At 41.8% G+C, this 26,725-nt stretch overlaps 3 protein-coding genes across 5 annotated transcripts in view; 2 read left to right on the forward strand and 1 right to left on the reverse strand.

Moving 5' to 3' along the window:
• The window catches only part of CTDSPL2 (CTD small phosphatase like 2), a 44,086-nt gene extending 37,386 nt beyond the window's left edge, over positions 1–6,700 (forward strand). For both annotated transcript variants that reach the window (XM_067003847.1, XM_048046314.2), the window contains 2 exons: positions 377–472; positions 993–6,700. In XM_067003847.1, coding sequence (XP_066859948.1) covers positions 377–472; positions 993–1,058 — 162 coding nt within the window. In that variant the 3' untranslated portion in view covers positions 1,059–6,700. The remainder of the gene's footprint in view (positions 1–376; positions 473–992) is intronic.
• A 2,604-nt stretch (positions 6,701–9,304) lies between these two features.
• EIF3J (eukaryotic translation initiation factor 3 subunit J) lies at positions 9,305–20,175 on the forward strand. Its single transcript, XM_067003848.1, has 8 exons — positions 9,305–9,463; positions 9,553–9,656; positions 14,442–14,499; positions 14,757–14,848; positions 15,316–15,430; positions 16,474–16,632; positions 17,675–17,748; positions 19,109–20,175. Exons 1-8 carry the CDS (start codon positions 9,439–9,441, stop codon positions 19,238–19,240), a joined length of 759 nt encoding a protein of 252 aa, XP_066859949.1. The 5' UTR covers positions 9,305–9,438; the 3' UTR covers positions 19,241–20,175.
• Positions 20,176–21,615: 1,440 nt separating this feature from the next.
• SPG11 (SPG11 vesicle trafficking associated, spatacsin) overlaps positions 21,616–26,725 on the reverse strand; it is a 33,731-nt gene continuing 28,621 nt past the window's right edge. The window contains exons 34-40 of one of the 2 annotated variants that reach the window (XM_067003843.1): positions 26,312–26,445; positions 25,461–25,568; positions 24,725–24,893; positions 23,761–23,849; positions 23,086–23,241; positions 22,736–22,887; positions 21,616–22,023 (exon numbers count right to left, since the gene is read on the reverse strand). In XM_067003843.1, the coding sequence (XP_066859944.1) occupies positions 21,843–22,023; positions 22,736–22,887; positions 23,086–23,241; positions 23,761–23,849; positions 24,725–24,893; positions 25,461–25,568; positions 26,312–26,445 (989 nt within the window). In that variant the 3' untranslated portion in view covers positions 21,616–21,842. Of the gene's footprint in view, positions 22,024–22,735; positions 22,888–23,085; positions 23,242–23,760; positions 23,850–24,724; positions 24,894–25,460; positions 25,569–26,311; positions 26,446–26,725 lie in introns of those variants that run through there. The other variant, XR_010834229.1, reaches the window with a different exon arrangement.

Below are 26,725 nucleotides of genomic sequence, written 5' to 3' on the forward strand. Positions count from 1 at the left end.
CTCTAATGTCTCATCTACATTAAAGAACCAAAAAACCCCACCTGTTTGACTTAGCCTCATTTGCACAAACTACAGCCAGGACACGGTTAGTATCCATGTGTTGTTTTAACATAAAATTTTCTCAAAATACGAATGCTTTTCAGTTCAGCAGATCTTCTACAGCTAGGTTTATTTCAGCTTTGATGTGGAAATTTTTGCAATGATTTATGCAAAGGAAGGAGTTATTTCAGAAGTGAATTTTAATACAAACTTTAGAGGAAAAATACATATTAATACACTGCATCTTGGAAACGTTTTTCCCCAAAATGCTATTTCACAAATCGTATCATTAGATAAATTAAGTATATGTCATTTGTTGATGATTTTTTTACTTTAGCTTTCAAATGGAATTCCTATAGAAAGCTGGTTCATGGATAAAAATGACAATGAACTCCTAAAATTGATTCCATTTCTGGAGAAACTTGTAGAGCTGGTAAGTCTTTCCTTCATTTGGCTTCCGCCCTCTCCCCCCAGAACATCAGTTAGCTCTTCTAAGCAGCATCACACACTTTCAGATTCTGAGTCACTGAGATTTTGACTGCTGAAAGTCATATATGTCTCTTGGAAAGCGTTCTCTGGGCAGTAATTCAAAGTTTGTACAAGGACTTATTTATATAGCAAAGGACAGAATGCCATCATTTATAGCTGTGCTTTTAATGAAAACCTGGAGAATTGTGACATCAATTATAATGAAATTGAGAATCTTTAGAAATTTAGGTTAAGTACAGCCTTCTGTTGCCTGTGTTGTGTGCCTTTATTCTTAAAATGGAAATAATCTTATTCAAAAACTGTTGTGAATGTTATATAATTTTTTTAAGAACATTGTGATTACAAATATTCATGGCTTCTATTTTGTCACATTAATATACTGGTGTTAGAAATTTGCCCGTATTGAAATCTGATTTATAGATGTGTTTATTCTTCTAAAACCTGTGCTTTTTTTTTGCCTACAGAATGAAGATGTCCGACCTCACATCAGAGACAGATTTCGCTTGCATGACTTGCTACCCCCAGATTAAAGCCTTTTGTCTACTTACTGAAGGGGGAGAAAATGCAGGACCCTTTTGGACTAAAACAAAACATTGCCATTACTGTTGAAATTTTGCATTTTTGTACCCCGTCTTGCTTTTCTTATCTTTGGTGCCCAACAATAATCAAGGGTTACAGAAAGAGACTTTATATATCTGAGATTGAATACATACAGTACAATACAGTACAACACAGTAGGTAGGCTAGAACAGAAAAGTCTTTAGAACTAGTGCAACTCCGATGAATTTTTTTATGTACAGGACATCTGCAGTTTATAAAGAATTCTGTTTCTGCCACCAGCAGTTTGACCTGTAGAAACACAGGATTTTATGATATAACAGAGATTGAAAATGGACTCTTATTTTCTCTCTGTTCGGTGCTCTAAGTGGGTTTGTAGCCACTTTTCTGTTACTTTAAGATTCTCATTTCAACAGGAATGGCCAGTAAAAGTTGTTTTATTTTTCCTGTTAAGGTTTATAACCTTTTTACACTTTTGACCTGTATTAGATTAGAATTTCATTATGCATTCCTTTTAGTTGAGGCGCTTCATAGTTTTTCTGGAAATAGCCAAATTTTCTTAGTTTTTTATTATACAGTTGAATGGCCGTTTTCCTGCTTCGTCTGCCTGCATACTGTATATTTGTTTAAAAATATTCTCTAGTTTTAGCCCATGTAAGTTTCATTTAGAAAGAAAAACCCTGCATTTATATTTTGTTTCTGTAATATTCTACTGTAGTTGAAATCTTTTCAAAAATCAAGAGACTGGCTAGATAAGAAGAATATAAGAATTACTAATATTCAGAATATTTTAAACCATTGTGATGGCATGTACTCTGGACAGACGATATCTTGCAGTGGCACAAACAACTGATGGACAAGGAATACCTCAGACTATACTGTGCATGCAAATCCTTAAAGGAGAATTAGTTTGGTCACCTGTTAGGTTTGATGCAATTCAATTACTGCTGCCTTCTGTTTCCTCCAGGAATGAAGTATTCTGCACAGTGGCTCAGTATTTTAAGATGTTTTGCATGGGCTGATGGTACCTCTGTTACACTGCTCTTCGTTACAATCAGTTTTAAACTGTGTGACAGCGAGGGTACCTACCAGTGACTATGCATAATCCTGTGGTACAGTACACTCCCATGCCACCAATGCAGTCAGTCTGCTATCATAGTGGTTTTCTATGCTATATGGAAATAGTCTTCAAGCCTTGGTTCTCTAATGCAGCTACTACAAGAGGTTGATATTTTTATAATGGTGTGTAATCTCCTTTTCAGGAGGCTTTTTATGGAAGGTATAATTTGTAAAAGTTAGGATGCTTTGCCTCTCGACTGCATTAACATGCCATAGGCTCAGACTGTTTTTGTGTAAAAGATGTCACAGAACGGCACTTTTTCTAAAGAGAAGTTTGATATTTTGTATGCTTGTTAAGAAAGTACAGTATTGGAAATTAAAGGTGGACAACTGATAATTGAGAAGTATGTCAATTAATTTTTTATGTATATTACCTGTTTACTTGTACAATTTTATTGTACAAATTACATGCAGCTTCATTTTCAAATGAGTCCTTAAAATAAGGAAAATCTTTTTAGGAAAACATTTAATTTTTGTATTTTTGATTTTAAAAGGCATGAGTTATGTCAACTTTTTCCAGTGTATTAATGAAGATTTTAACTTTTCATCAGGTTGAGTGTTTTCTTACTATATTATCTGTTGTGTATGTAGCTAGCACATTGTGTCACTGAACTGTTTAAAAAATTAGCATGTAGAGCAAGCCTGTTTTGTGGAAAATCCTTATTCATTAAAAAAAAAAACAAAAACATCATGGCAGATTTTCTGCAAAAAAGTGAAAACATTTGCAATTCAGAATACTGATTTTTTTTGTATTTAAAGAAAGGTATTTTGCTTGCAGGAAAGAAATACTACAGATTCATTTTAATGAGAATCTTTTAAATGTATTTATCTTTAGGGCATCTGGGCATCTTTACGCTGTTTGTCTTATGTCTTTATTGAAATAAAATGTACATAACATTACCTTTATATATGCTTTTGCGCAGACGTGTGAACCCTGTAACCATCCCCGTTCCTTCCTGTTTTTATGTTGATAAGATGGTTCTGGAAATATTTATAGATTTTGAAAATGGTCAGCTTGTATTTGAATTGCTACATGGTTTGCCAACAATTTTTTAGTTGTTCGTTAAAATGTAAATCTAAATCTGAGATTTTTAATTAGTTTAACAGTGAATCCTTGTTTAATGTGGAATTCTTCCAAATTTCTTAGAGTAATTTACATAATAGGACTGCTTTAAAATTCACTAGTCTACCAGAATGAAACCATTTTTGTTAAGTAGTTCATAGCTTTTCTCTGACTGTAAAAAGAGATTATCATCTGTTCAAATAATGTCCTTAAACATGTGCGTCCTATCTTTGGCTAAAACCATTATGAAAGTGCTTTCTTTAGTTAAGGAAACCAAAGCATACATTGCACTTTACAGCTGTATCTGTGTTGTGATTATCAGATCAGTGAGGGAAATCAAAATGTAAATTGGAGGATTTAGTTCTACATAGATGCACAACAACAATAACAGAGACTGCTTAGTAAACATTAAATATTAATATTTTAATGTGCTGCAAGTCTGGTATTTATCATTCTGAACTTTCTTTGCAGAATGAGTCTACCTTCTTCAAAATCTAAGTTCCTAAAAATGTCAAACACTTCTGGCATAAACAGTCTTTGCATGAGGCAAAGTTATATTCCATCAGGCTTTATTCTCATCTCGTTAGTCTCGAGGGTAAGGCTTAACTGTTTCTCCGACATTAGTCTGGATCAAATTGTGCATACCAAAATTGACACTGATAACCGGGGGAGTCTCAGCTGTGTGTATTACTCGAGTCTTGAATGTAGAACTGTGCTACTTCAGCAGTTAATCTTGTAGCTGTATCATTTATTCAAATTTTATGTATGTTTAAAAAACACAACATTCTATTTCCAAAGTTTTTAATGATTTAATTTGTGGTCTTTGGATTGATCGTGGCAATTGTGTGTTAATTTTACACGTCCATATGTATTCTGTTCTAGGTTTGAGCATTCTTAGTTCTGACAGCAAAACAATATTTCATACTTATACTGACAATATATGTTCAATCTCTTTTTTTTATATATATTTCCTTAAATTGTTATATAGATAGAATAGCATTCACCATGGTATTATTGGCTTCTTTTCCACCTTTGATTCATTGCACGTTCCGTCTCTGTAGGAAAATATTTTTTCATTATTATTGAAATGTATCTGAAAGCCTGAATGTTTCAAGACCTGATCAAACATCTCCCAAAGCAAGAGTTATAGCAACCGAATGCATGCTAAGGAGGCATGTCTTCTTTAAACAAAGCACTTAAATGTGTTATTAAAAATAATCAGATATGCAAGTGCTGTGCTGAATGAGAATAGAAGGAAGTGCTGGCTGAAATGCCTTGCGGAGGCAGCGAGCCATGGGCAGCAGGACTGTTTGCTCTCACTCACTGTTAGAAGCAAGCGTCCTCATGCCACATCTCCCCTCCCCAGCCTCTCAGACATCTGATTTAGGTGCTGGTTGGATTGGCACAACTGAAAAAGCATCGAGCCCTGATAAGGAGAGGGACCAGGAATGAGTGGCTGAGGAAACAGGTGGAGTGGGTGGAAATCTCCTTAACCCATCTTCCACCAGCAGTGTAGTAACGCAGGCTTGCGGTCTGGAGCAGCCGTTAATAGCAGAGCTTGGTCATTTGGTGAGGAAAGCTGTCCAGAAGCACAAAAATACTGTTAGTATCCCGAGGGAATACCCGCATTCCTTTATTTTTTCCTTCTGGTTCTGACTTCCATATAGCATTGCATTGCAAATCATACCTTTAATTCTTTGCCAAAAGCAACTGCATCCTGTTAGTATACTAAAGTAGAGGATGGGGTTGGTAACTTCACAATTGATACTAAAACTAAGGAAGGCCCCCGTCTGTGGTGAGATGCTTATATCACAGTGAATTGTGGCTGCTGAACTCAGAGGGTGTCCCATGCTGTCATTCCTCTCTCTTCTGGCCGAGGACTGGATCAGCACTGAGTACACCTAGATTTGGGGAATTAGAAAAGTTATCTGTGCCTTCTTCATCCCCTCCCCACACTGTGCTCCCATTATGTTCCATCTGAAGGACTTGGAGAGCGCACCTTTACAAAGCTAACATTTCCGTGTAAAATTAATATTTACATAGTTGAGATTAATCTAGTACAGATAGCTAAATTATAACGTAATGCATTTCAGAAAGTCAAGGCCGGAAAGTAAACATTCACAACATATTGCCAATTTAAAAAAAAAAAAGCACCACACTCTACTTACTAGAATGGTATCAGCACAGTTTGACAAGTTTGTTCTGACAGGTACAAAGAGAAACTAATCGCTATTGTATTAAGTCTTCCACTGTAAGTAGAATTTCAAGTTAAATATTCAGTATTTTTCTGGTGAAAGGACTTGTATGGATCTATGTGGCAAAGCAGGCAGGTGGTACCTCTGATCTGATCTGCAGTCATGCTGATTCAATCAGTCAGCTCCATTAAGCTTCTCTAAACTCATTATCAAAGACTGATACAAAGATGAAATAAAGAAATCATAGGCGCGTGGCACCTGGGCAATACCGTGAGTGTCAGACAGCAGCGCACGGCTCATTGTTCATGGCCTTCACCTCCTGAGACGAGGTAAACGTCTTCCGATTCTAGAGGACAAATTCCTGTTTCTGGGAGAACTGATCCATCGAAGGTGTTTCGTTTCTGAGTCCCTAAAAAGGGACTTTAAAATCCGCTCTGTGAATAGCATGAATTTGAAATGTGAAGACTGAAAGGAAAGCCTAGAATTACAGCAGCAGGGTGTAGTTCCGCAACAGCTCAGGCTGAGCTGGCTCTGGGAGGCTTTTCCCTCTTCCCTCTCCTCTCCCCAGGTAACGTGTTAGCCGCTTCCTTCTGCCTGCGCTGGGGCACGCAGCTGTGCAGGGAGCTGATCCTGCTGCAAACAGCATGCGAGAGTAATGAAGATCAGTTAAAGCTGCTGTGGAGTGGAAGCTAAAGGAAGGTTCATGGGAAGACGCTTTTTCTGGAAATATAATTGTCACATTAAAGTCATTCAGCTGAAGAACAAAGTTCTTAAGACGTTAAAGAACTACTCTCAAAGATTCAATTACACCAAAACCATGTAATTTCAGCTTCGCGTCATAGATTGTTGATGCTTAAATAAAATCCTAAACAAGCTGATAAATGGCTGGTGAGAAGTAGCATAGATGCATCATTTTCTTAGTTAGTGGTCATAATTTTGTAAAAAAAATAAAAATGTAAAAAAAAATGACAGCAACTTTTTGTTTGGAAGCAAGCAAGGATGACCTACTAAAGATTAACTTGTATAGATTCTGTTAAGCACATCACTATTTTGGTTGTCTTGACCGTGTAATGTAATACTGTTTTGCTTTATTTTTTTGATACTTGCAAAAATGTCATTGTACTGATAGGCTGAATCTTGTAAAATACAATTGGAAGAGAACCAATGTTCTACAAATTTGTGTTTCTTTTGCCATCATTTCTAGTATATACAACCATAAAGATTTATATTAAATATTTATGTTCTAGTTACTGTTTTTATGATTTTTAGCTGATATCAGACTTCATTGAAGACTCAGTTTTCTGTAAAGCAAGACATTTCTCATGTCAGTTTTCAGCCTTTAAAACCAAAGGGAAACAAGTGGTGTTTATGCTTTTTTAAAAGCTAAGGGTACTGGAGACCAAGAAAAGAATAGAAGTGGGTTATGGACTGAAATTGTTACAGCTGATTAAGACGGTCTTGCTTTGAACCCGATTTTCAATATGTAATGCAGTGAATATCTTGTAAAATTACCACAAGGCCTGATCCGTCTCCTTTGCATTTGTTTCTCCTCCTAAGCAGAAACCTTTAGACTTTTTCAAAATGAGAACTGCCTGGTTTCCTAGGAGGTAGTACTTCCTTTGACTCAGAGAGCTGTGCCTTAATTTCCTTGTCTATACAATGGGAGTAATACTTATTTGTTTTAATCCAAACGCTTAAATTTAAACGTGCTGGGTAAATATATATTTTTACAATTAATATGTTCCCAGTCATCTCACGGTTCCTAGTAGTTTCATAATTATCCTCACAGCACACTTGAGCTTATGAAACTGTTTAGATTCGGTGAGGATATAACTTACTACACTACTTGATCTATAATTACGTCTCTAATGTTATTTCTAGTGCCTGGTAAATGGGTAACAACAAAAAACGGATGATAAATTTGGAAGTCATATTTTTTTCTAGCAAACACAAGAGGATCTTCTTCTTGCTAGAGGAACATTCATCTGTGTTCCAGATGAATCCAGATGAATCTGGAACACACCTCATTAGTAAGACCTATTTCTTTCAGAATTAGGCTGCCCATTCAGGCTGTGACTTAAGCTAAGCTGTCCTTGTCCTGACAGTTGGGTCTCTGTTGTCTCCATGAGGTGGAGTGGCAGGAGCAGAAAGTCAGTCAATTCCTGTGAATACTTTCTCTCTGCTCTTTTGAGGGTAGGAAGCAGTTATTAGCCATAGCAATTTGTTCACATCCAGTGAGCTTTCAATTATAATCGTTGCATTCAATTATAATCGTTGAGAGGCCTGCGAAGGCCCCTCCTCGTTCCTGGGGTCACAGCATCGTGTGCATTTATTCCCAGCTGGGGAGCATAATGTTTGAAGCACAGAAATTTTAGTACTGAGAAAGCCTATTAGAAAACAAAGTGGTCCCATTGCTGAAGAAAATGTTATGAAAACTCTGTGAATAATTCATTAATTACCTGCAGCTATTTAAAATTATCAAACTGTTGTTTGCAAGCCTACGATAAACCAAATTGTGTAATCCCCTGGCACGAGTTGACTGAACTGAAACTGAATTTGGTTTACCATAGCATCCTAATTCTGGCACTGATGAGTCTTTAACCAATTGTATTGATAACCGTAAAAAGATTGGGTTTTATTACTTTTTTGGGGGTAGGGGTGGTGGAATTCTGGCCTCTCTAAAGAAGAAAAGTGGAAAACCTGTTGTGTGTCACCACATTAAACCAAGGGCTCATCGCTAGGTTTGAACTTCTAGTTTTTGTGGCTCTTGATCCTCTTCTAATCTCCAATCTACCTGTAAATTAAACATTATTTCTATGTTGCACCAGAAGCCGGGTTCTTGTAGGAAGACCGCATCAAAGCTAGCACAGCGGTGCTCCCCGGCTGGTGCTGGGCTCTCTCAGCAGGGTAGGAGGGATGCTGCCGAGGTACCTCCGTGCGGCACCAGTCGTCGTGTCCTTACTGCTAAACGCGATCAGAGGGCACAGATCCTGCTCAGGCAGGACCGAGGCGGGGCTGCAGGAGGCAGGGCCGCAGGCGGCGCCACCCCGGCGGCCCCCACGCCGCTGAAGGGGACGAGGAGCGGCTTTCACCCCAGCAGGAACCAGTTCAGCCACGCTTAGGGCTTAGGCATCCTGACAGCCTGCAGAGCTGTGAAGAACCTTAGCAGTCGTCGGTCTAGTGTTTTCTCATTCTTTGCCTCTTGCTCTGACTGAGTTGTGCCATTAATATTTTTAACACGTGAAGTATCTTCAAAAGGCGTGGGCTTTTCCACTGCAGCAGGGCCAAGGGAATAAATTCAGCCCAGATGTGAGGGCTACTCCTAGATTAATTCCTTGCTACATACAACAGCTTTCTCTCCTTTGTAAAAATCTTGGTTTTTGCCTTTTTTGTAACCCCTTACAGAAGGGTTGTGAGGGGACTGCGAGAGCCGGGGGCGCCTCACGCGGTGCGCGCCGGGCGCGGGACGTCGCGGCCGGAGCCCGCCCGCGCACAGCGAGGCCGGGCCGCGGTGGAAGCCCCCGGAGCGGGGCTCGGAGCTCGCTCGGGGCCCCGGGGGCTGCTCGGCGGCCGGGCCCCGACCGTGAGGAAGACACGGGCCGCGCCCTCCCCTCCCCTCATCATGGCGGCCGGGTCCCTCCTCACAGCCCCTTACCCTCCCATCATGGCGGCCGGAGGGCTCCGCCCCCTCTCCCTTACCCTCCCATCATGGCGGCCGGAGGGCTCCGCCCCCTCTCCCTTACCCTCCCATCATGGCGGCCGGAGGGCTCCGCCCCCCTCTCCCTTACCCTCCCATCATGGCGTCCCTCCGCCGCGCCGGGCGGGGCCCGGCGGGTCGCGCTCCCCGGCGGCGGGCGGGGCGCAGGGCGGGCATCCCGCCGCCGTCCCGGCGTGCCCCGCGCGGCGCTGGCTGGGGCCGCTCTGGTGCGGCTGACTCACGGCGCCTGCGGAGCGGCCGCGGCCCGCGGCAGGAAGATGGCGGCGGAGGCGGACTCGTGGGGTAGGTGGCGGCCCCGCGCCCCGCCGGGCCTCGCCGCGCTCCCCCCCGCCGCCGCCGCCGCCGCTCACCCGCTCTCCTCTCCCCCACAGACGCCGACAGCTTCGAGGTGGTGGAGCCGGTGGCGAAGCGGCTGGTGCCGGGGGTGGCGGCCGGCGACCGCTGGGCCGGAGAGGATGAGGAGGACGACGTGAAGGTGCCGGGGCTGGGGCTGAGGGCTGGGGGCCGCGGGCCGGGGCCGTGCCGCTGCCATCCGGTGCCGCTCCTCAGGGGGCCGCGGGCCCAGGCGGCGCGGCCCGGCTCGGGGCAGGCGGCGGTGAGGGGCCCATGTTGGGGGGCCGGGGCCGGGATCGGGGGCTCCGGGGGGGATCCCCGCGGCCCCTCGGGCCGGGAGGCGGCGCTGGGCGGGCGGGGGCCGGGGGAAGCTGAGGCCGCGCTGCCCGCGGCCCTCCCGCGGGGCGGGTCGGGTCGGTCCCCGCGCCGCAGCAAGGCCGTGAGGGGGGGCCCGGCCGAGAGGGGGGGCCCGGGAACCCCCCCCCGCTGCTGCCGGGCTCTGGGCGCTGCTCCGCGGGCGGCTGGCTGCTGGTGGCTGCTCGCTTTCGGTCATCGTAGCCCTGAGCGTGGCGTCCCGGTGGGCTGGGTTCAGTGAGAGCAGCACCGTAACCCTGCTGCTTCTGCTGGCTGGAAGCTTGGGCTGTGGCAGCGTGTCTCTGCCACCCCTTTTCCCACTCCCAGGCCCCGGCCGCAGCTGGGAAGTGCGGCGGTGTTACTGCGCCGTGTCACGTTCAGTAGGTCGCTTAACATATGTTTGCTTAAGGCACTGTTTGGAAGTGAATTTTGGTGCATTTGAGGAGCAACGTCAGCGTGGAATTGGTGTCAAAGCGTGTGGGTGTTCATTTCTCATACCTACGAAAGCTGACTTTCCTTAAAAGTTTGTTTTCTTCCATGTAATTCCAGCTGTCCCCTAGCGAGCCAGGTTTCTGGGTGGTGGATGACACAGAAACCTCAGTGTGCCTAGCGTACGTGCAGACAGGGAGCGAAATAATGTCAGGAAATGTACGAGGAAGGTGCTTGAAGAGTGGGAGGAATGGAAATAGGTAAACTGCAAAACACCTTTTTGTTTCAAATCAAGCTTCTGAGATACTAGGCAATCTCCTGGTGGTTCACCAGGCGACCTGCTTGCTCCGTTACGGTCACAGGTATGAAGCTTTCTAACTAGAGAATTGCTGCTTACTAGGTGAGGACTTGCTCGTTTTGTTATTTAGCCTGCGCTTGCGTTAGCAGAATCTCTGAAAAACACTGACTCAGTTGTCCTTGGAGTTCAGGGTGGGTATTTGTTTTTATAGGTAGTGTGAAAAGAGTAGTTCATCTGTTAAAAAAAATATGTATTTTTTGTAAGTTACAGGCTGTCCATTTTACTTTGTGAATTTAGTGATGCCCACACCCTGTAGTTATCACAGATGTCACATTACAGCAGGCAAAGTAAGTGGAGGTATCTCTGTATGCAGTGGCTGCAGTCATTTGTAAAAAGTGTGGTTAGAGTGGGACTGTGTGTCTGTATAGAAATTTGTATTTAATCTTTATATGTTTGTGCACATGTACGAATATATCAGACCTACTGTGTTTGTGAAGTTTGCTTTTCCTCCTTTCTTTGAAAGTGGGAAACTTTCCTGCTGTGATGGAATGGGTCCAAGCGAACTGGACTGCGAGCTGTCATTCCCCTAGCGACACCTGTGCTTCCTATGGCCGTTCTAATAAAAGAACAAGGTTTTCCCCCATGTACCAAGAATGCAACTACTTCCCCCTTTCGGAAGGATTACAGTTTTAGTACTGGAGCTGCGTCTGGAGAGAAGGACCCATCCAGCAGATGAAGCTGTCCTGTTTGGTTTCAGTTGGCTCTTACTTACAAATGCTCAAGATCTCAGAGCTGAGCTAGGGAGGTAGCTCAGGTTTGTTTGGACACCTCGTTTGCCAGGGTCAGCCCTGGAGAAGTTCCTGCAGAAGAAAAATTACGTGGTCTAAAATATAAGCACAAGGTGTTTTCCGCGTAGTTTGTCTTAACACGGGCATGCTGTGTTTTGGAATGCTTTTTATATATTCAGATTCTGGAGTTTATTCTGAAGTTGTTTTGGTAATGAACCTAAAGTAACTTAAAGTTCAGGAAATCTTGACTTCCCCAGGTTTAAAATTAGCATCTTCATAAGTAATAAAACTACTCTCAAATGTTACCAGAACACAAGTTTCCCAGAAGATGGGCCTCCTGCCAGGGAGCGTTCATCTATTTACTCTTGGGCAATTCTTTGCTCAACAAAGCCAAAACTGGGAAATTTGCTTGTTACACAGGCAACAGCCTTGGTGAAGGAGGGTGCCCAGGTACAACTGGGAATCGCAATAGTGGAGTCCCTGTCATTCTCAAATCATGTCTTCTGGTTTTGGGGGGGGAGAATGTGCATTTTCATGTGTTCAAAGTGCATATGAAAGTGTGAGAGCTACTCTCATCGCAGGTTTATTTACCTGAAAAGGAAGATGATTTCAGTGCCCTTAGTTCAGTTACGTACGTGTAAATGAGCATTGTTGAAATACTTCAAAGTTTTATGCTACATTAGTGGATATATTGTGCAATAAGTGTCCTCTTTTGAATCACTTAGTATTCAGCGCAAAGATTCAGTACTAATTTTCTTTTCCTCCAAGTGTTCACAGAAATTTATAAAACGCAGGAATAGGTGTAACTGGGACTCCACCCCGCTGCCAGTTAAAAACAAAAACAGAAAAAGCAAAGAAAGCAAAATCACCTCCAATATATTAATCGTGTTCTGTTGCTTAAATAAAAACAGCTTGAAGAAGCGAGATGGCGTTAGCCTGGCTGGAAGGCTGCTGGTGTTGGCACACCGGGCTGAGAAGTGAGTCCTCGGGTGGCCGATGTCTGGACGCTGCCCGGCCAGGAGCCTGCTGGCGGCGGTGGGGCGCGATCCCTCCGCTGTGGGTCGGCTCCCGACAGTTGGAGGTTTCTTCAGCTCAAGTTGAGACCTGAAAAGTCAACGCCTGAAAATCCCACCTACGAGCCGAGGGGGAGGTCATGCCGGCGGAGGGGTGGTCACGCCGCCCTCTGGTTTTTGCCGTTTCTGTGTTGCTTCATCAGCAGAGCTTCGCGAGCCGAACCCAGCACCGTGTGCCGGCCCAGAGCCCGGCCAGCCCGCTGTGAGCGCGCCTGTCGTGGTGCGAGAGGCCCTGGAGAAGTCACCCACGTGCAGGAATGAAATGCCGTCGTTTCTGTCGGGCCCACCGCTCCCTTTGCGTAGCGGGTAGGCTGCCTTCAGCCTCGCAGGGTTTTGCACTAGGGAGCACTTGATGTTAAAACCCCAGTCTGTGAAGGAGAGGGCAGGGGATAAGGCTTTGTACGGCAGTAATGGACATGGGTGTAACAAACTCTTAATTAGATATGAGCTAAACTAATGCCGCTGCAAATTCAAGTCAGGTTCTTGGAATGTGGAAGGGAAGCTGGAGCTCTTACAAGTGCCAATTAACTCGAGTGAGCTGGTGGCTGGGTGTCTTCCTTGCTTGGATCAGCACATTGCAGCGCATGCTGCGTTCTTCCGTCTCTGTCTTTTTCTTTGTCACGCCGATGCCAGCCCCTGAAATGAGTAGTCTGGATGACCGCTTGCATCACTGTTGTGAGGTGGAAATGACCAAGTCCAGGACTCGGTCTGTGAGTTTGCTTACAGCGATGTCCTGACGGGCTGCGCGATCTTCGCGTGAGCTGCGCCTTGTCAAACGTAATCTTTTAAGCTTGCAAGTTCAGTTGAAACAGGGAACTAAAATTAGACGCCTGTGAGGTTTCTTGGCTCTAACTTTTGGTGTGTGTGCCTTGTGGTGCTCGGCATGTAACTTCAGTTTTAGAGCACTGATTCCCATGTGGAGGTCAGGCCATCCAGCAGAATCTGGAGTGGCGTTAGGAAAAAATGTCTTCCCATAAACCCTACCCCGATGGCTGTCAAGAGGAACTGTGGGATTACTGCTGCAAAGTCTGCAGGTGACAGAAACAGGTTGCTTCTAGAGAAGTGCTTCCTCGCTATTCACCTGAGCTGTGTCGTGCTTTGAGCTGGGGTCGCCTGTCCGGGCACAGGAGCGCGGCCGTGAGGAGCGTGCCCAAGGTGGAAACTGAAAGCAGAGAACCTCTGCAGACACCACAGCTGGGGCGGTCTGAAAACGCACTCGAGGAAGTGATCGAGAACGTTCCAGTGATGTGTTTGTGGGAAGAGTGTTCTGACAGCTCCTTCTCTTCAGGAAAAAGCCCCGGGCTCGTGGTCTGAGGGCCGCTGCGCGTTGGTGCTCCCGCACCAGGATGCCCCCGCGCATCGCCCGTCTGCCTACGGCCACTCTCCTGCTCACAGCACAGCCCCGTGGCCAGCGGGTTCCCGGGTGGTTTTCACCCTCGTGCAGCAGCCGCACGGACGCTTCCATCACGGTGGAAGGGGCACCGGTGGCCGCGAGCTGCGGGCAGCGGGCACCTTGGGGGAGGCCCCGTGGTGGTGGCGCAGCGTCCTGCTGCAGGTGGCTGCAGCCGCGTGTCCGGTTCCAGCGGTGGCCGTGCTGCGTGAACGCCTCCGGTGGCGTCCCGGAATCGTGCAACGTTTAGTAACAGGAGCTACAGTAAAGTCATGTTTTACCGTGCGATGTTGATCTGACAGTTTGTGACTTGCTTTTCTAACTCTGTTGACAGGAACTTTGCAGTTCTTTGAATAAAAGCCGCCGTCTTCGTAGCTCCTGAAACATTGTGGTCCGCTCCCAAAAGTAGCGTCCTTATTTTACAGCTCTAATGGCTTACCCCTGCTTCTTAATTCAAATACATCAGATTAATGGATGCGTGAGCATTCAGAGAGGCTATATGTAAACTGCCGTTCTTTGTGTTTATCTAAAAAAGTAGAAATCATCTGTAGAAGAATCCTGTGAAAATTCATCTTAATTAAAACTTACTTTGTAGGATAACTGGGATGATGAGGAGGAAGAGGAGGAAGTAAAGGAGACAGAGATAAAACAAGGTGAGACTTAAAAGGAATACATTTCACTGTGTGCAGCATCAGAAAAGACGCTGGTTTTGTCCCGAGTGTATCTGAGGTATCAAAACCACTTTCCAAATAGGATGAATTTTGGTTTTGAGAAAGCGTGTCTTTTAACCCTCTCTGTGAACAGATTGTGCCAACTGAGCTCTGTCGCTTTCTCTTTGATTAGTGGTTTTCTGGTTGTTGGGAAAAAAAAAAAGTAAACCTCGAGTGTCATATTGTTCAATGTTTTACAGAACCCAAAGTTTCAGAAAAAAAGAAAATAGCAGAAAAAATAAAAGAAAAAGAAAAACAACAAAAGAAAAAGCAAGAGGAGCTTAAAAAAAGGGTAATTACTTTTTCTTCTTGGTCTCATAAATTTAAAGGGTGGGTTTGTTCTGTTTTTTCTTTTCTTTTTTTTGAGGTTCCACAAGGCCTATGAAGGCCTTGAGTAGTCTGAAAAAACAAACTTGAGTCTTGTGCTTAACATCTGGGGGATGTCAGCTTTAATTTCTCTGAAATTTAATTGGGTTATGGAAATAATGCTTATCTCCATTTCTTTTGCATGCACCTCATGGTAAAACATGCAGTTGTAAAACTTATATGAGAAGGGGGAAGGCACAACTTAGTTAAAATGAACAATTTATTAAATTAAATAATAGGCATTGCTATGATTAATTGGGATGGCTTTCAGGTTTGTACATGAGGTGTATTGACTTCAGGCAGAAGCTATTTGAGTGGCGCTGGAAAAAAATGATTTCCTGTAATACCTCTGCTCAATATAATGTTCCCCTATATACATTTTTTTAAATTCAGTTAGAGGCACCAGAGGAACATAGAGAACTTACACCAGAAGAACAGTTAGCAGACAAACTACGGCTAAAGAAATTGCAAGAGGAGTCAGACCTTGAGTTAGCAAAAGAAACATTCGGTAAGTGTGTTGTACCCCGCTCAGTGTAATTGTAACATGACAGAAGTACCGCACCCTAAATGAAGCTTTCAGTTCTGTGCGGGGATCCTGCAGAGAGAGTTGATCAGGATCTGACTGTTAGAGCACGTGCAGGTTGTGTTACTGAGAACAAACGTGGGTTTTAAAGCCAAGCTACTGGAAGCATATCCTGGTACTGAGCACTCGCTGCAAGAACTGCAGAAACACCGTTGGGCTGTGAGGTGCTTTTCCTTACCAGTCTTGGTAGAACGGTATAGGAAAAAGATGGCTGACTGAATTTCCCAACTAAGTTATGCTTCTGATAAAAAGATGAGCATGTGAAGAAAGAGAGTGCTGTCTGATGTTCTCAGCTGCTTTACAATGCGGGCTTCAGGCTGATGAGGCTTTGGGCGAGTGTGGCGCAGCGTAACGCACGCATGCTTTACTTCGGGCAATCTGTGTAGTAAGCTAGATGTCGAGAAGGCCGGCTAGGTTACTGGAGTGAGCTTGTTTCCTTGGGTAGCTGGAAATAGACTTACTGCAGCTTGTTCTGGCTCTGTGCTGTGACACAGCTGGCAAAGGCGCTGATTTATAGCAGCATTCTTCAAACACGAAAGCTTGCTTCCTTGCTTAAAGTGGGTTATTCAGCTTATTACTCAGTGAAAATTCTGCTGCATATCTTCTGAAAGAGTGCAGTGCCTTGGGGAGGAAGGGTTGCTTTAGAACAGTTGCAAAGAACCCATTACATTTTGCACTGACCGGCTGGAAGGGGAGAAGTGCTACATGTAGCAAAGTGCTTCAGAAATAGCTGGTTCAAATGACTAAGCTTTAGAGCAAAGTCTTTTCAGGTCCAGGTTAGTGACTCAGGCTGGTAGCTTTTGTTTGGCAGAAGCCAGTGGGGAGCGAGAAAACCTCAGATTTAGTTTTGCAAAGGTTCAGCAGAAGTGAAGAACTGAATGTGAATGGGGTTACTTGTTTTCTGTTGGTGTCATCTTTTAGGGGCCTACAGCTGATGTTTTCTTTAAAACCTGTGTTTTTCCTTGCAGGTGTAAATAACACTTGTGGAATAGATGCTATGAATCCCTCTTCAAAAGATGACTTTACGGAATTTGGCAAACTACTAAAAGAAAAAATTACACAATATGAAAAATCATTACATTATGCCAGTTTTTTGGAAGCATTAGTTCGAGACGTATGTATTTCATGTAAGTTAAGTGAAAGACTTCTGGAATGTACTGCCAAAATTGTAATGGGGTTGAATTTGAAAACATGCTGTGAGTAAAATTTAAATCAAGATTAATCTATGCCGTTTATACTAAATAAAGTCTAGTCTAGTCTGTTTCACTGACCTAGTATCCAATTTCCATCCCAACAAACTTTATTATGGATCACGTGCTTGTACTGTTAGAGCCATTCTGCAAGTCAGTTAAGTACAGTCACTTTAAAAGTGTAAATTGTTTTGCTGATACAAATGTCGCATGTTTCCCCTGAAGCAGCTTCTGGAAAATAAATGGTTCTCTGAGCCGGAAAACTCGAGTAGCAATTTGGAAGGAAACTATTATAAAATTGAGATAATGTAATTCAGGGACTGCAAAATAAATTGTTCTGGAATTCAGCATGTAACTATACACAGATAAACTGAACTAATTTGTTTCCACTGTTCTGGTAGGCTGAAGTATTTGGTGAATTCATTGTTTGAGATCTTTTCCTGTACCGTACACATGTTGTCCTTCAGCAAAGTGGTAACTTGATACTATTTAGTGCTGCATAAATACAGGGATCGTTGGCTGCCTGAAGCTAGTAACATACATTTCGAATGGATTCCAGGTCTTCTAAAGTGAAGGACTTGCCATCTCGTGGATAATTTATTATTAATATTCCGCTGCTTCTTTTTATGTGTGTGTCTAAAACAGTCCCTATTTTACTGTATTACATCATAGTACTAGATTTTTTTCAAGTGTCTCCTTACTAAGGCTCACATGTTCGCTAACTCTGAATTTGCAAAATCTTACCTTCCCGAACGTTCAAGCTGCTTATTAGGGACCATGTGAGTAGCAGTTGTCATCAAAAGGCTCAGAATTACCCAGTATGTATTTTGCTGTTTTATATCAAGTAATTGCCAGTATTTACTTCTTATTGATGCTCACCTCCGTAGTTTTTTGATAGAATTTTTATGACAAATTATTTAACTGCCTTCTAAAATCAATAGTGATAAGGAATCTTTTCTTTTTTTTTTCCCTAATGCAGTGGAAATTGATGATTTGAAAAAGATCACAAATTCTTTGACAGTACTATGCAGTGAAAAACAAAAACAAGAAAAGGTAAGGCTTCTACGCTTTTCTGTAACCGTAACATTATCTGCTAAAGACGATGATCTCCTGGAAAATGGAAATAGGTCTAATGCTGAATTGAACTGCTGATTTTGTTACATGTAGTAGTAGATGAAATGATAGTCTTGGATACTGTTTTAGAACTAAATAAATACTCTTAGATGTGTGAGATAATCAGTTTACTGAATCTAGAGACCACAGGCAAAACGTCCCTTAATTTACATGCATCTTACCTGCATGATAACCTTGTTCCATTTTACACTGTGCTGCCTTGGAGTTAAAATGACTTATGCCAATACCCTGAGAATGGAAGCCAGCCTCAGTTACAGTTAAATGTCAATATAATACCAATATAGGGAAGTAACTTTAACTCTTTGCCAAAGTTTGTCATTTTGAATAGCAGATAGCTGGGATTTTCTCAGTGTCATGCAAACTGAAGGAACAGTAATTGCATAGGCAAGGAAAAATAAGTTTTTAGAGGTGATGTGACAGTTTAACTGATGCAAATTATAACATCATGTTTTATACTATAAATTTAAAATCCCAGGTCAGTTGGAATTGAAGTATTAGTTGAATCATTAGAAAGCAATAAAATTAAACAGAAAACATCATTGTCAATACAATTTTCTCAATATGTTTTAAATCAAACTGGAGGATTGATATAAAACAAATGGCAGTGCATTATTATTGTAAGTAGTAGCTTGTAAATGAAAAATGGGACTCTTAAATACAACGTGTTTCAGTGGCAGATGTTATTCTATTATGCCAGTTCTATAGGACCTCTGCAGGAATGACTGAAGCACTAGAATACAAACAAATTTTATGTAGTGTTACTGCATTAAGTCTAGAGTTTGGTAAACATAATGAACTCTTTCTTTAATATGTACTGCACTTTGGAGAGAAGCCTGTGACTTACTGAACCAAAAAAGTTTAAAAGTATGTATATTTTCTATTCTTATGCTCTCTCCTTTTCCTCTAAATTAGTTTGGCTAACCACTGAAACCTGCAACTATACCAATCCAGTAAGGCAGAGCTTTATACTTGTTTAGTTTTGTAAAATTAACAGGACGCATAGTTAGTCTACTTGGTTAGAGTCTAGGTGAAATAGGATGAATGACAAAACAGTTAAATATGTGATGTAGGGAGCTGTGGAACACTCGGGAATATAGCTTTACTATGACTAGATTGTGTTGTGGATGAAATGCTGCTGCAGAAATCATTGCAACAGTGCATTCACCATGAGTACATGGTGCAAGTGTTCATACCTCAAAAACGAGAGGCGTTACTCAAATTTAAATAATGACAAATTACTGTGGATTTTTAAGTAAACATGCTCTTCTTCCTCTTTAAGCAAAGTAAAGCCAAAAAGAAGAAAAAAGGTGTTGTGCCTGGAGGTGGTTTAAAGGCTACTATGAAAGATGACCTGGCTGATTATGGAGGATATGATGGAGAATACGTACAAGACTTTGAAGACTTCATGTGACATTTATCTCCCCTTCTATTGTCTTTCTGTTGCCCGTAATCCCTTAAACATGTAGCACAACTTCTCTTTCTTTAAATTCTGCCAAATGCTACAATCAAAATTGCAGTATCTCTGTGCTGGTGGTTTAACTCTTGTCAGGCCAGTGCGAAGGCACTGGGATTCCTGGTTTGTGCTCAAGGGGTTAGAATGAAGAAATTTAAAAACTGTATAAATTGCAGTAAAATAAAATTTTTAAAAAACTACTACACAGCATTCTGATAACGGTATTGTTGCTATTTGATTTTTATAGTAACAGCCACTAAATTGGAAATGAATTTCAACAAGGCAAAGTATTATTACCAGCACAGTTCAATGACATGGCCTTAACTGTAGCTCCTTGAATGAATTGTTTGATGAACAAAAGCAGTTTGCAGCAAGGGCATGGTGTGCACTTAGTATTACAATTGCTTTGTCTTAAGTTAGAGCTTGAGGTTTTCAGTATATTGTGAGGGGAAACTGCTAACTTCAGCGTAAGGATACTGCACATGGAATGCATCACTTGAGATACCCACTACTTCAAAGCTTGACATTTAAACAGAACACTTGTTTGGGTCAGAACAAGGAAAGAGTTCCTTATTTGAAAAAATAAAAAAAGATGAGTATGAAGTTTAGTTTCCATTTATCTAAATTTCTACTAATGCAGCTGTATGGGTTGGGTATTCTTTAACAGTTAATTGCCTGGTTTAAGTGTAAAAAACAAGACTTCCTTTTGGTCTCTCATGGGCTGTGGTAAATCTTTCACGACTCAGCCATTTTCTTTCATTTAAAAAAAAAAACTTGCTTAGCAAACTGCAACAGTTACTACAGTTGGGCAAATTGTTACGTTAACAATTATGACATCTGCAATGTTTTATAAAGCAACTAATTTAATAAAAATCACTATTGTGAGGACTTCACTATAGCTGTCTTTGGACCTGTTCTTTCAGCGTACTACAATGTAAGTACTTGAAGAGAGTTGCAAAAATGAGGTGAATACTGCTGGCTGCTTGTTACTAAGTCTAGACTTTGCTCTGTCTTGCAGCTTCTCTGGTGTTAGAGGTGCAAGATTTCATTCCTGTAAAACAGCTTTCCTTAAATTAAGATGTACAGCTGCTGCTGATAAACAAAATACTTTTGCATTTCCACAGTGAACTTAAACATCCGTGTTGCTGGAAGTGCTGAGGTCAGTAGCTTGTACTCACCTTAGAAATGTCTCAGGGCAGCCTCCTTAACAGCGCAGCTCTATTCCAGCTGGCAGTTGACACTTATAAGAAGTCAGTCTTGCATTTACAACTTACTTACGGCTTACTCACGTGTTTGTTCCTAATATGGATAGGATACGTGTGCTTCTACAAGGCAGGAGTTCTGCTTCCCAGTATTAGCGGTCCCAAATTTTTAATCAGGGCTAGGGATTTGCAGAAGGAGGTTCTCCTTTCATGCTAGGAACTTTTAAATTGAACTTTAAAGGCTGCTAGTCATCATTTAACTTAGACTGAGCTGGCTGTGATTATTCTAATTTAGTCTTATGAGACTGACTAGAACTGGAATTTTAAATACAGTGTTCTGTTCAGGCATAATCTTTGCTACTTAATCTTTTATTAAAGGTGTATCAAAGGCGCTATGACTTGTACTTTATATACCCGTATGCAAGTAATATGTCATATGCAAAGGTTGCTAGCGTGACTGTTCAGCAACCAAAGGGAGCTTGTTAAGATACAAATCCGACTTAGAAATCCAACTTAGCATGCCTTTGCTAATTAAAAATACAATTGCCATAGCAACCTTGTTGCTAGGATAATGTTTAATATTTAGAGATAGTACAGTATCATTGCTTAATGTGACTAATGTTACTTCGAAGCTGTTTTTATGCTACAGTCCCTCCCACCCCTTTTGTGCAGGAGATAAAGTCTTTGGATTAGATAGACTCTGACGGCTGTGTGAAGCACTGTTCAGGTATTATCCTGCTACATGTCCCTGGTCTTCTAAACTTACCCCAAAGATCTAAGTGGCAGAATACCTGGGTTGCTAGCTCTTGTTAAGGCCTCAATACCAACTGTCTGCCCAGTAGGCCTGTCTAAGCATGCCAATACAGTAGCAACTACGTTAAGTACATGCTGTTGTATGAGATTTTCAGCTTATCACTTAAGCTAGAAAACAAAAACAGGCTAATGAGCGTGGAATCAGAGAATACATAAAACAATAGGTTATTTAGCATGCACCTAAAACTTTCAAAGGAGCCTGCTAATTCTACTTATTTCCTATGGCGATCCATCATCCACGCCCCTAAACTAAAGGGCTGCTGGATCTCTGAGGTTCATCATCGACTGTTCCAGCCTGTATTTGCCATTAGTCGAGTATTTTGTAAACAGTAGGATTTATTATACAAAACGCTTTTAGGTTAATACAGTATCAGCATTTTAAATATTTACAACCACCACCAGTTTTCTGGAGTTACTTTCACATAGCAGCATATCATTACAAGCAGGTAATTGATAAAATAGCTGTTAAAGAATCGGTACTAACCATGCAAGTTGTGGTACTGGTACTGTCAGTCAGTCTCTACTTCATGGAGGATGGATGGATTCTAGTTTGATAGCATGTCGTTAAGACAACATCCAGTCTGTGCATCTTTCAGGAGCATGTTTACCACATCATAGAACTTGTTATCATAAGCCAGTCTGTACTGCATGTAGATCTCTTCACAGTAAGCAAGCAATTTCTTCAGATTTTTCAGAGCAGCATCAGCAGGTGGGTGTTGTTTAACCCTGAAAATAATTTTACATAAAATTGAAATAAGAGAAAGCCTTATAGCCATTGCTACAAGAACTGTATTTCTTAAGAGGCTCAACACATATATTAGATTCTCTTGGCTGTTTATTTTGCTCTGATTTATTTTATAAAGATCCAGTATGACCAGCCTTGAGGTACCGTACTTATCCTGCTGAATAAAAATTATCATAGAATGGCTGGGGTTGGAAAGGACTTTAAAGTTCACCCAGTTCCAACCCCCTGCCATGGGCAGGGACACCACCTGCTAGATCACATTGCCCAGGGCCTCATCTAGCCTGGCCTTGAACACCTCCAGGGATGGGACATCCACAACGTCTCTGGGCAACCTGTTCCAGTGCCTCACCACCCTCTGAGTGAAGAATTTCCTTCTAACATCTAATCTAAATCTCCCCTTTCAGTTTAAAACCCTCCCGTCTTTTCCTGTCATTATCTGCCCGAACAAAAAGTCACACTCCATCATTTTATAAGCCCCCTTTAACTACTGAAAAGGCTGCCAGTGATGATAGATCCAGTGCTATTTCCACAATACGTTTAAGAAACTGAACATAGATCTCAGCTCCCCTATATGCCATACTTTGTCACAGAAAAGTTTTTAACAATACTATGACTTGCATTCTATTAAACATGCAACTTGTTCTTCTAGTCTGTGGAAAAGAAAGTTCCCAGTTTGACCACAGAACTACTTACTTCTTAGCAATCTCCTCAAATATGCTAGGCTTCAGTAGTTTTTGCTGTTTAAATTCTTCTAAGTAATTGAAGTCTCCCTTGGTGATCACTTGTTGATACAGAACTTCAGCCCAGTCTGGAACAAACTCGTAAGCCTCAGCCACAATAGCTGCCTTCAGGGAGAACAGATGCTGGAATTACTAAGCCGGAAGAGTTTACTTTTGTACAGAAACATTCCTATACTTTAAATATTCTACATCTTCAGTTTGACCTACCTCTGAGCATTACGCTCACAGGAGCAGAGTGCTTAGGCACCTGCTGTTTAAAGCAATCATTTTCAAAAAAAAACAAAAACAGATGAGAAAGCTTACTTGATAGAATCTAGGCAAGGACATGATGCATTCCATCAGGTTCTGCCTGTTCAGGTTAATCAGCATAGTGCTCTGACCGGTGTTCAGAAAATGCAGCTGGAGGGTTATCAGCTTTGTTAGCCGACTGCAGCGCAAGGACTGTCGGACACAGGAGTCCTATGTAGTAAAAACAAACACAAGCTGCTGAAGTATGTTTGGAGGAAAACCACAAACAATGCTGACAGAAACAATGTGTTCAGAGTTGTCTAGTATTTTCTCTTGTAGATGACTGCAGTTTTATCATATTCCATTAGTTTTAAATAAAGCTTCACTCACTGAAAATATTTCTTTCATCATCCTAACCACACCAGTTCTTAAACGCTCTTTATATTGTTCTGTTCTCACCTGTCCTTAGAGTAAAGCAGTTAAGCTCATGGTCACTCCTCTAAAACTGGGAATCTAATCGTAATCCCAGCTGTTAGAAGTCTTAAAAGGAAACACTATACAACTCTGATACAAGAATGTTACTGAGACTGCTGGGATACTGCTGAAATGACAGAGCAAGAGATTTTTTTTGCTTAATTTTTGCTGGGATGGGATTCCGCACATCTTCCCTAGAGCAGCTTTCTTTGTTCTCTCAGTTCAGCTCACTCCTTATGTGCTGTATAGAAGTCATACAATTTCATGTTGTTTTACCTTAGAGTAACTTTCTGCTGCATCAATAAAGAGAGTCAGAGCTTTCATCAGCAGTTTCTTTAAATTTGCAACATCTTGAAGAGACTCCTCTGAAATGGGGAAAAAAATGAAAAAACTTATTATTTACACAGGTGACAAAATAAGCTATAAAATACTTCCTGGTACCGAGTCTGTGTCTCCTATAGTTTCAGAAAGCAGCAAAAAAGATTTCTTATATTAAAAAAAAAAAAGTTGAAAAATTGCAAAGGAGTAGTGGTATCTGTTTGACTATGAGCCAAAGGCATTGCAGGAACCTAGTCATGTGATTGACAACCAAAAAGAAATCCAAATCATACATTTGTGGTAGATACAACCACTAACTATTATCAGATAAATTCAGAAAAGCATTTGACATAGCTTCTATTTTAGTTGCTGTTACAGTACTGACTAACTGCTCCGCACCGAGATCTCTGTATGCTCCACAGCACTCTCCCAGCTGTACGGAACTCACTAAGGTCAGATGTAAACGAGTTACTTTGCACAAAAAGTCAACACTTCATATATACACTTTTTGTTAAAACCTACATTGTATCACATCTAGTAAAGTGAAGAAAATATGCATGTGTCCTTACCTCCTCCTCCCATGCACAGCAGTACTGGAAGATTACCTTACAGTAAGAGCCCAAAATCTCAACTCTTTGAAAAGTAACAGAGTGGCCAGATAAAGCACTGAGTGCAAGAATAGTGCCTTCCTTCCAGCCAGTGGAATTTTAATGGATGTTACCAGAACAACACAGGCAATCCAAACTACAATTGCCCACGATGTCTTCCTTCTAAAACAGTAATAGCATACGCAACATTAAGGTACATTTTAACTCTTCAGAAGTATTCCACCTTCAGTCAGTTGTGTGGTGCAGACAGCAGCAACCTGACGTACCGAACTATATGCAAACTCTTATTTCTTGTTTTTGCAGCTTCCACTCACCCCATGGCTGTGATTCAATGAGTTTAAGCTGTATGCCAGCAGCAGCCTCATGATTCTCTCCAATTTCTCGACACATACTGAAGCAAAGGGCGATCATGTTGTGCTTTTCACTGTCCCCTGGGCGGCAACGCTTGATGTAATCCAGCAGAGCTGTCTTCAGTGTCCCACTCTGGTCAAATGAAGGAATAACAGATTAAGATTTGAAGAGCTTATTTTTTCATTCACATTTTAGTACTCACAAGCAAATCTATAATGATCACTTTTTGGAAAATTGTATCAGAACAGTCTTTGAGGGTTCTCCACAATATTTTAAGACATAATGGGAATATTACACTTGGGCTATGTCAGGCAAGAAAATCCAGTAGCTATGCACCTATTTATAAATAAATGTTAAAACTGAATTATTTATTTTACAATAAAGCTATAAATATTTACTATTTTATGATTTCTAAGAACTCATGAAACAGCAAACTAGAAGAAAAAACAAAACATGACACAAAAACTCTAAGTGACATTCCCAAGCTTGAAGCTTCAATGCTGTTCTCGTTGCAGCACTGAACTAATTAGAACAAACTTGTTCAACTAAAAACCAGATAAAACCCAGAATTAATTTACCACTGTGGAACTAGAATAACACTTCCTAGACTCCAGTAATAATTCCACCTTGCTGTATAAGTATCAGTTTATGACACAGACACACAGTTCTCTTTTCCCAGCTTTATTCCCCTCCACCTACTGGGTCTAATTTCTTTCTCATGAGCACTTCAAAGTAATGTTTCTCATGCAGCAGTTCAAATATGTAGGTCATTTCATTGTATCTGCCAATTCCAGTAAGAAGACGAACCTGTGGAAATAACAGTGTAAGTATGCAGCTCAAAGTAAAGCAGAAAAGTCCTTTCTCACAAAGCTGTTAGTGCTGTGGCAGGAAAAAGGCCGCACGAGGCAAGAGTGCTGTACCAGCCAATACAGCTACATGGTAAAGCTAATTGTATTGCATTAGGCAGGCAGACAACCCCTTAGAGCCAAGAGGTTTTATTTTTAATCTAACCCACTGCACCTTTTTTACTGTAAGGTGAAAGGGTATCATTTTACCAAATATAAATATGCAGTGGACTTTCTAGGCTCCTCAGTACATTCCCTCTTGCAGTAACACCACTGTATTGAGCTTGGCTCAGAATCCAGGATTCTTTTCAAGACAGGTTTAAAAGATGTGTGACAGCATGGTAATAAAAACGGTCACATTTCACTAGTTATTGAATCACTTCGAAATTCTGTTTGATTTACTACACTGTTGCCATCTCACTCTTCCACTTCTATTTTTCCAGTGAAGTCTTCTAATAGATTCTGTGACAAAAAAATCTGTCCATTAGGACATGCACACATCAGACCAAAAACCCAGCTTTAGCTTTCACCTCTAGCTTCCAGAGACAGGCAGGACAAGACCAGTCAACCAGAAGTGAAAGACTGTATTACATTCTGCTACCCACCTGCTCCCCACGCACTGCTCAGAGCAAAGTTATTTGCTGACATACGCAAGAAAATGTTCATACAGCCTCTAGATACACATATGGCATCAAAGATACATACCACAAGTCCATACTCATCATTAGGGGCTAAATGTTCATCTGTAAGAAGCCGTGCTGCTTGGAGGACTCTAGTGATTCCTTCCATGTGGCAAGTCAAACTAAAGCAATTATGGGCCAAAATCAGCAATTCTGTAACTGAAGAATACAAAAACTCTGGTACTTTGGTTCATAAACTGACGAAATTAATTCCTATGTTGTAGTCTTAACCTGGGGATAACAATGTGTGTCTACAAAACTGATACCATCTCTGCAGAGGATACGCAACCTTTCCTGTTATAAACAGCAGAATTGGATAGAAAGTTGAGCTATTATGGCTCTGGCCTATGCAACTTTAAGTTATAGTTCCTGCAGCAATATGCACTCAGTTTGGCTTCCCAGCCTGTGCTAAAGTCTGGGGCTTTAGATCATTTTCTGA

The sequence above is a fragment of the Anser cygnoides genome, chromosome 11 (assembly GCF_040182565.1).
Source record: "Anser cygnoides isolate HZ-2024a breed goose chromosome 11, Taihu_goose_T2T_genome, whole genome shotgun sequence".
Classification (NCBI taxonomy): Eukaryota; Metazoa; Chordata; class Aves; order Anseriformes; family Anatidae; genus Anser; species Anser cygnoides.

Excerpts from the sequence above, each read along its gene's own strand:
- EIF3J (XM_067003848.1), top strand. The coding sequence starts at position 9,439 with ATGGCGGCGGAGGCGGACTCGTGGG. Across the intron at positions 9,464-9,552 it reads GGCGGAGGCGGACTCGTGGG|ACGCCGACAGCTTCGAGGTG; the intron begins GTAGGTGGCGGC and ends TCTCCCCCACAG. Across the intron at positions 17,749-19,108 it reads AAAAACAAAAACAAGAAAAG|CAAAGTAAAGCCAAAAAGAA; the intron begins GTAAGGCTTCTA and ends TTCCTCTTTAAG.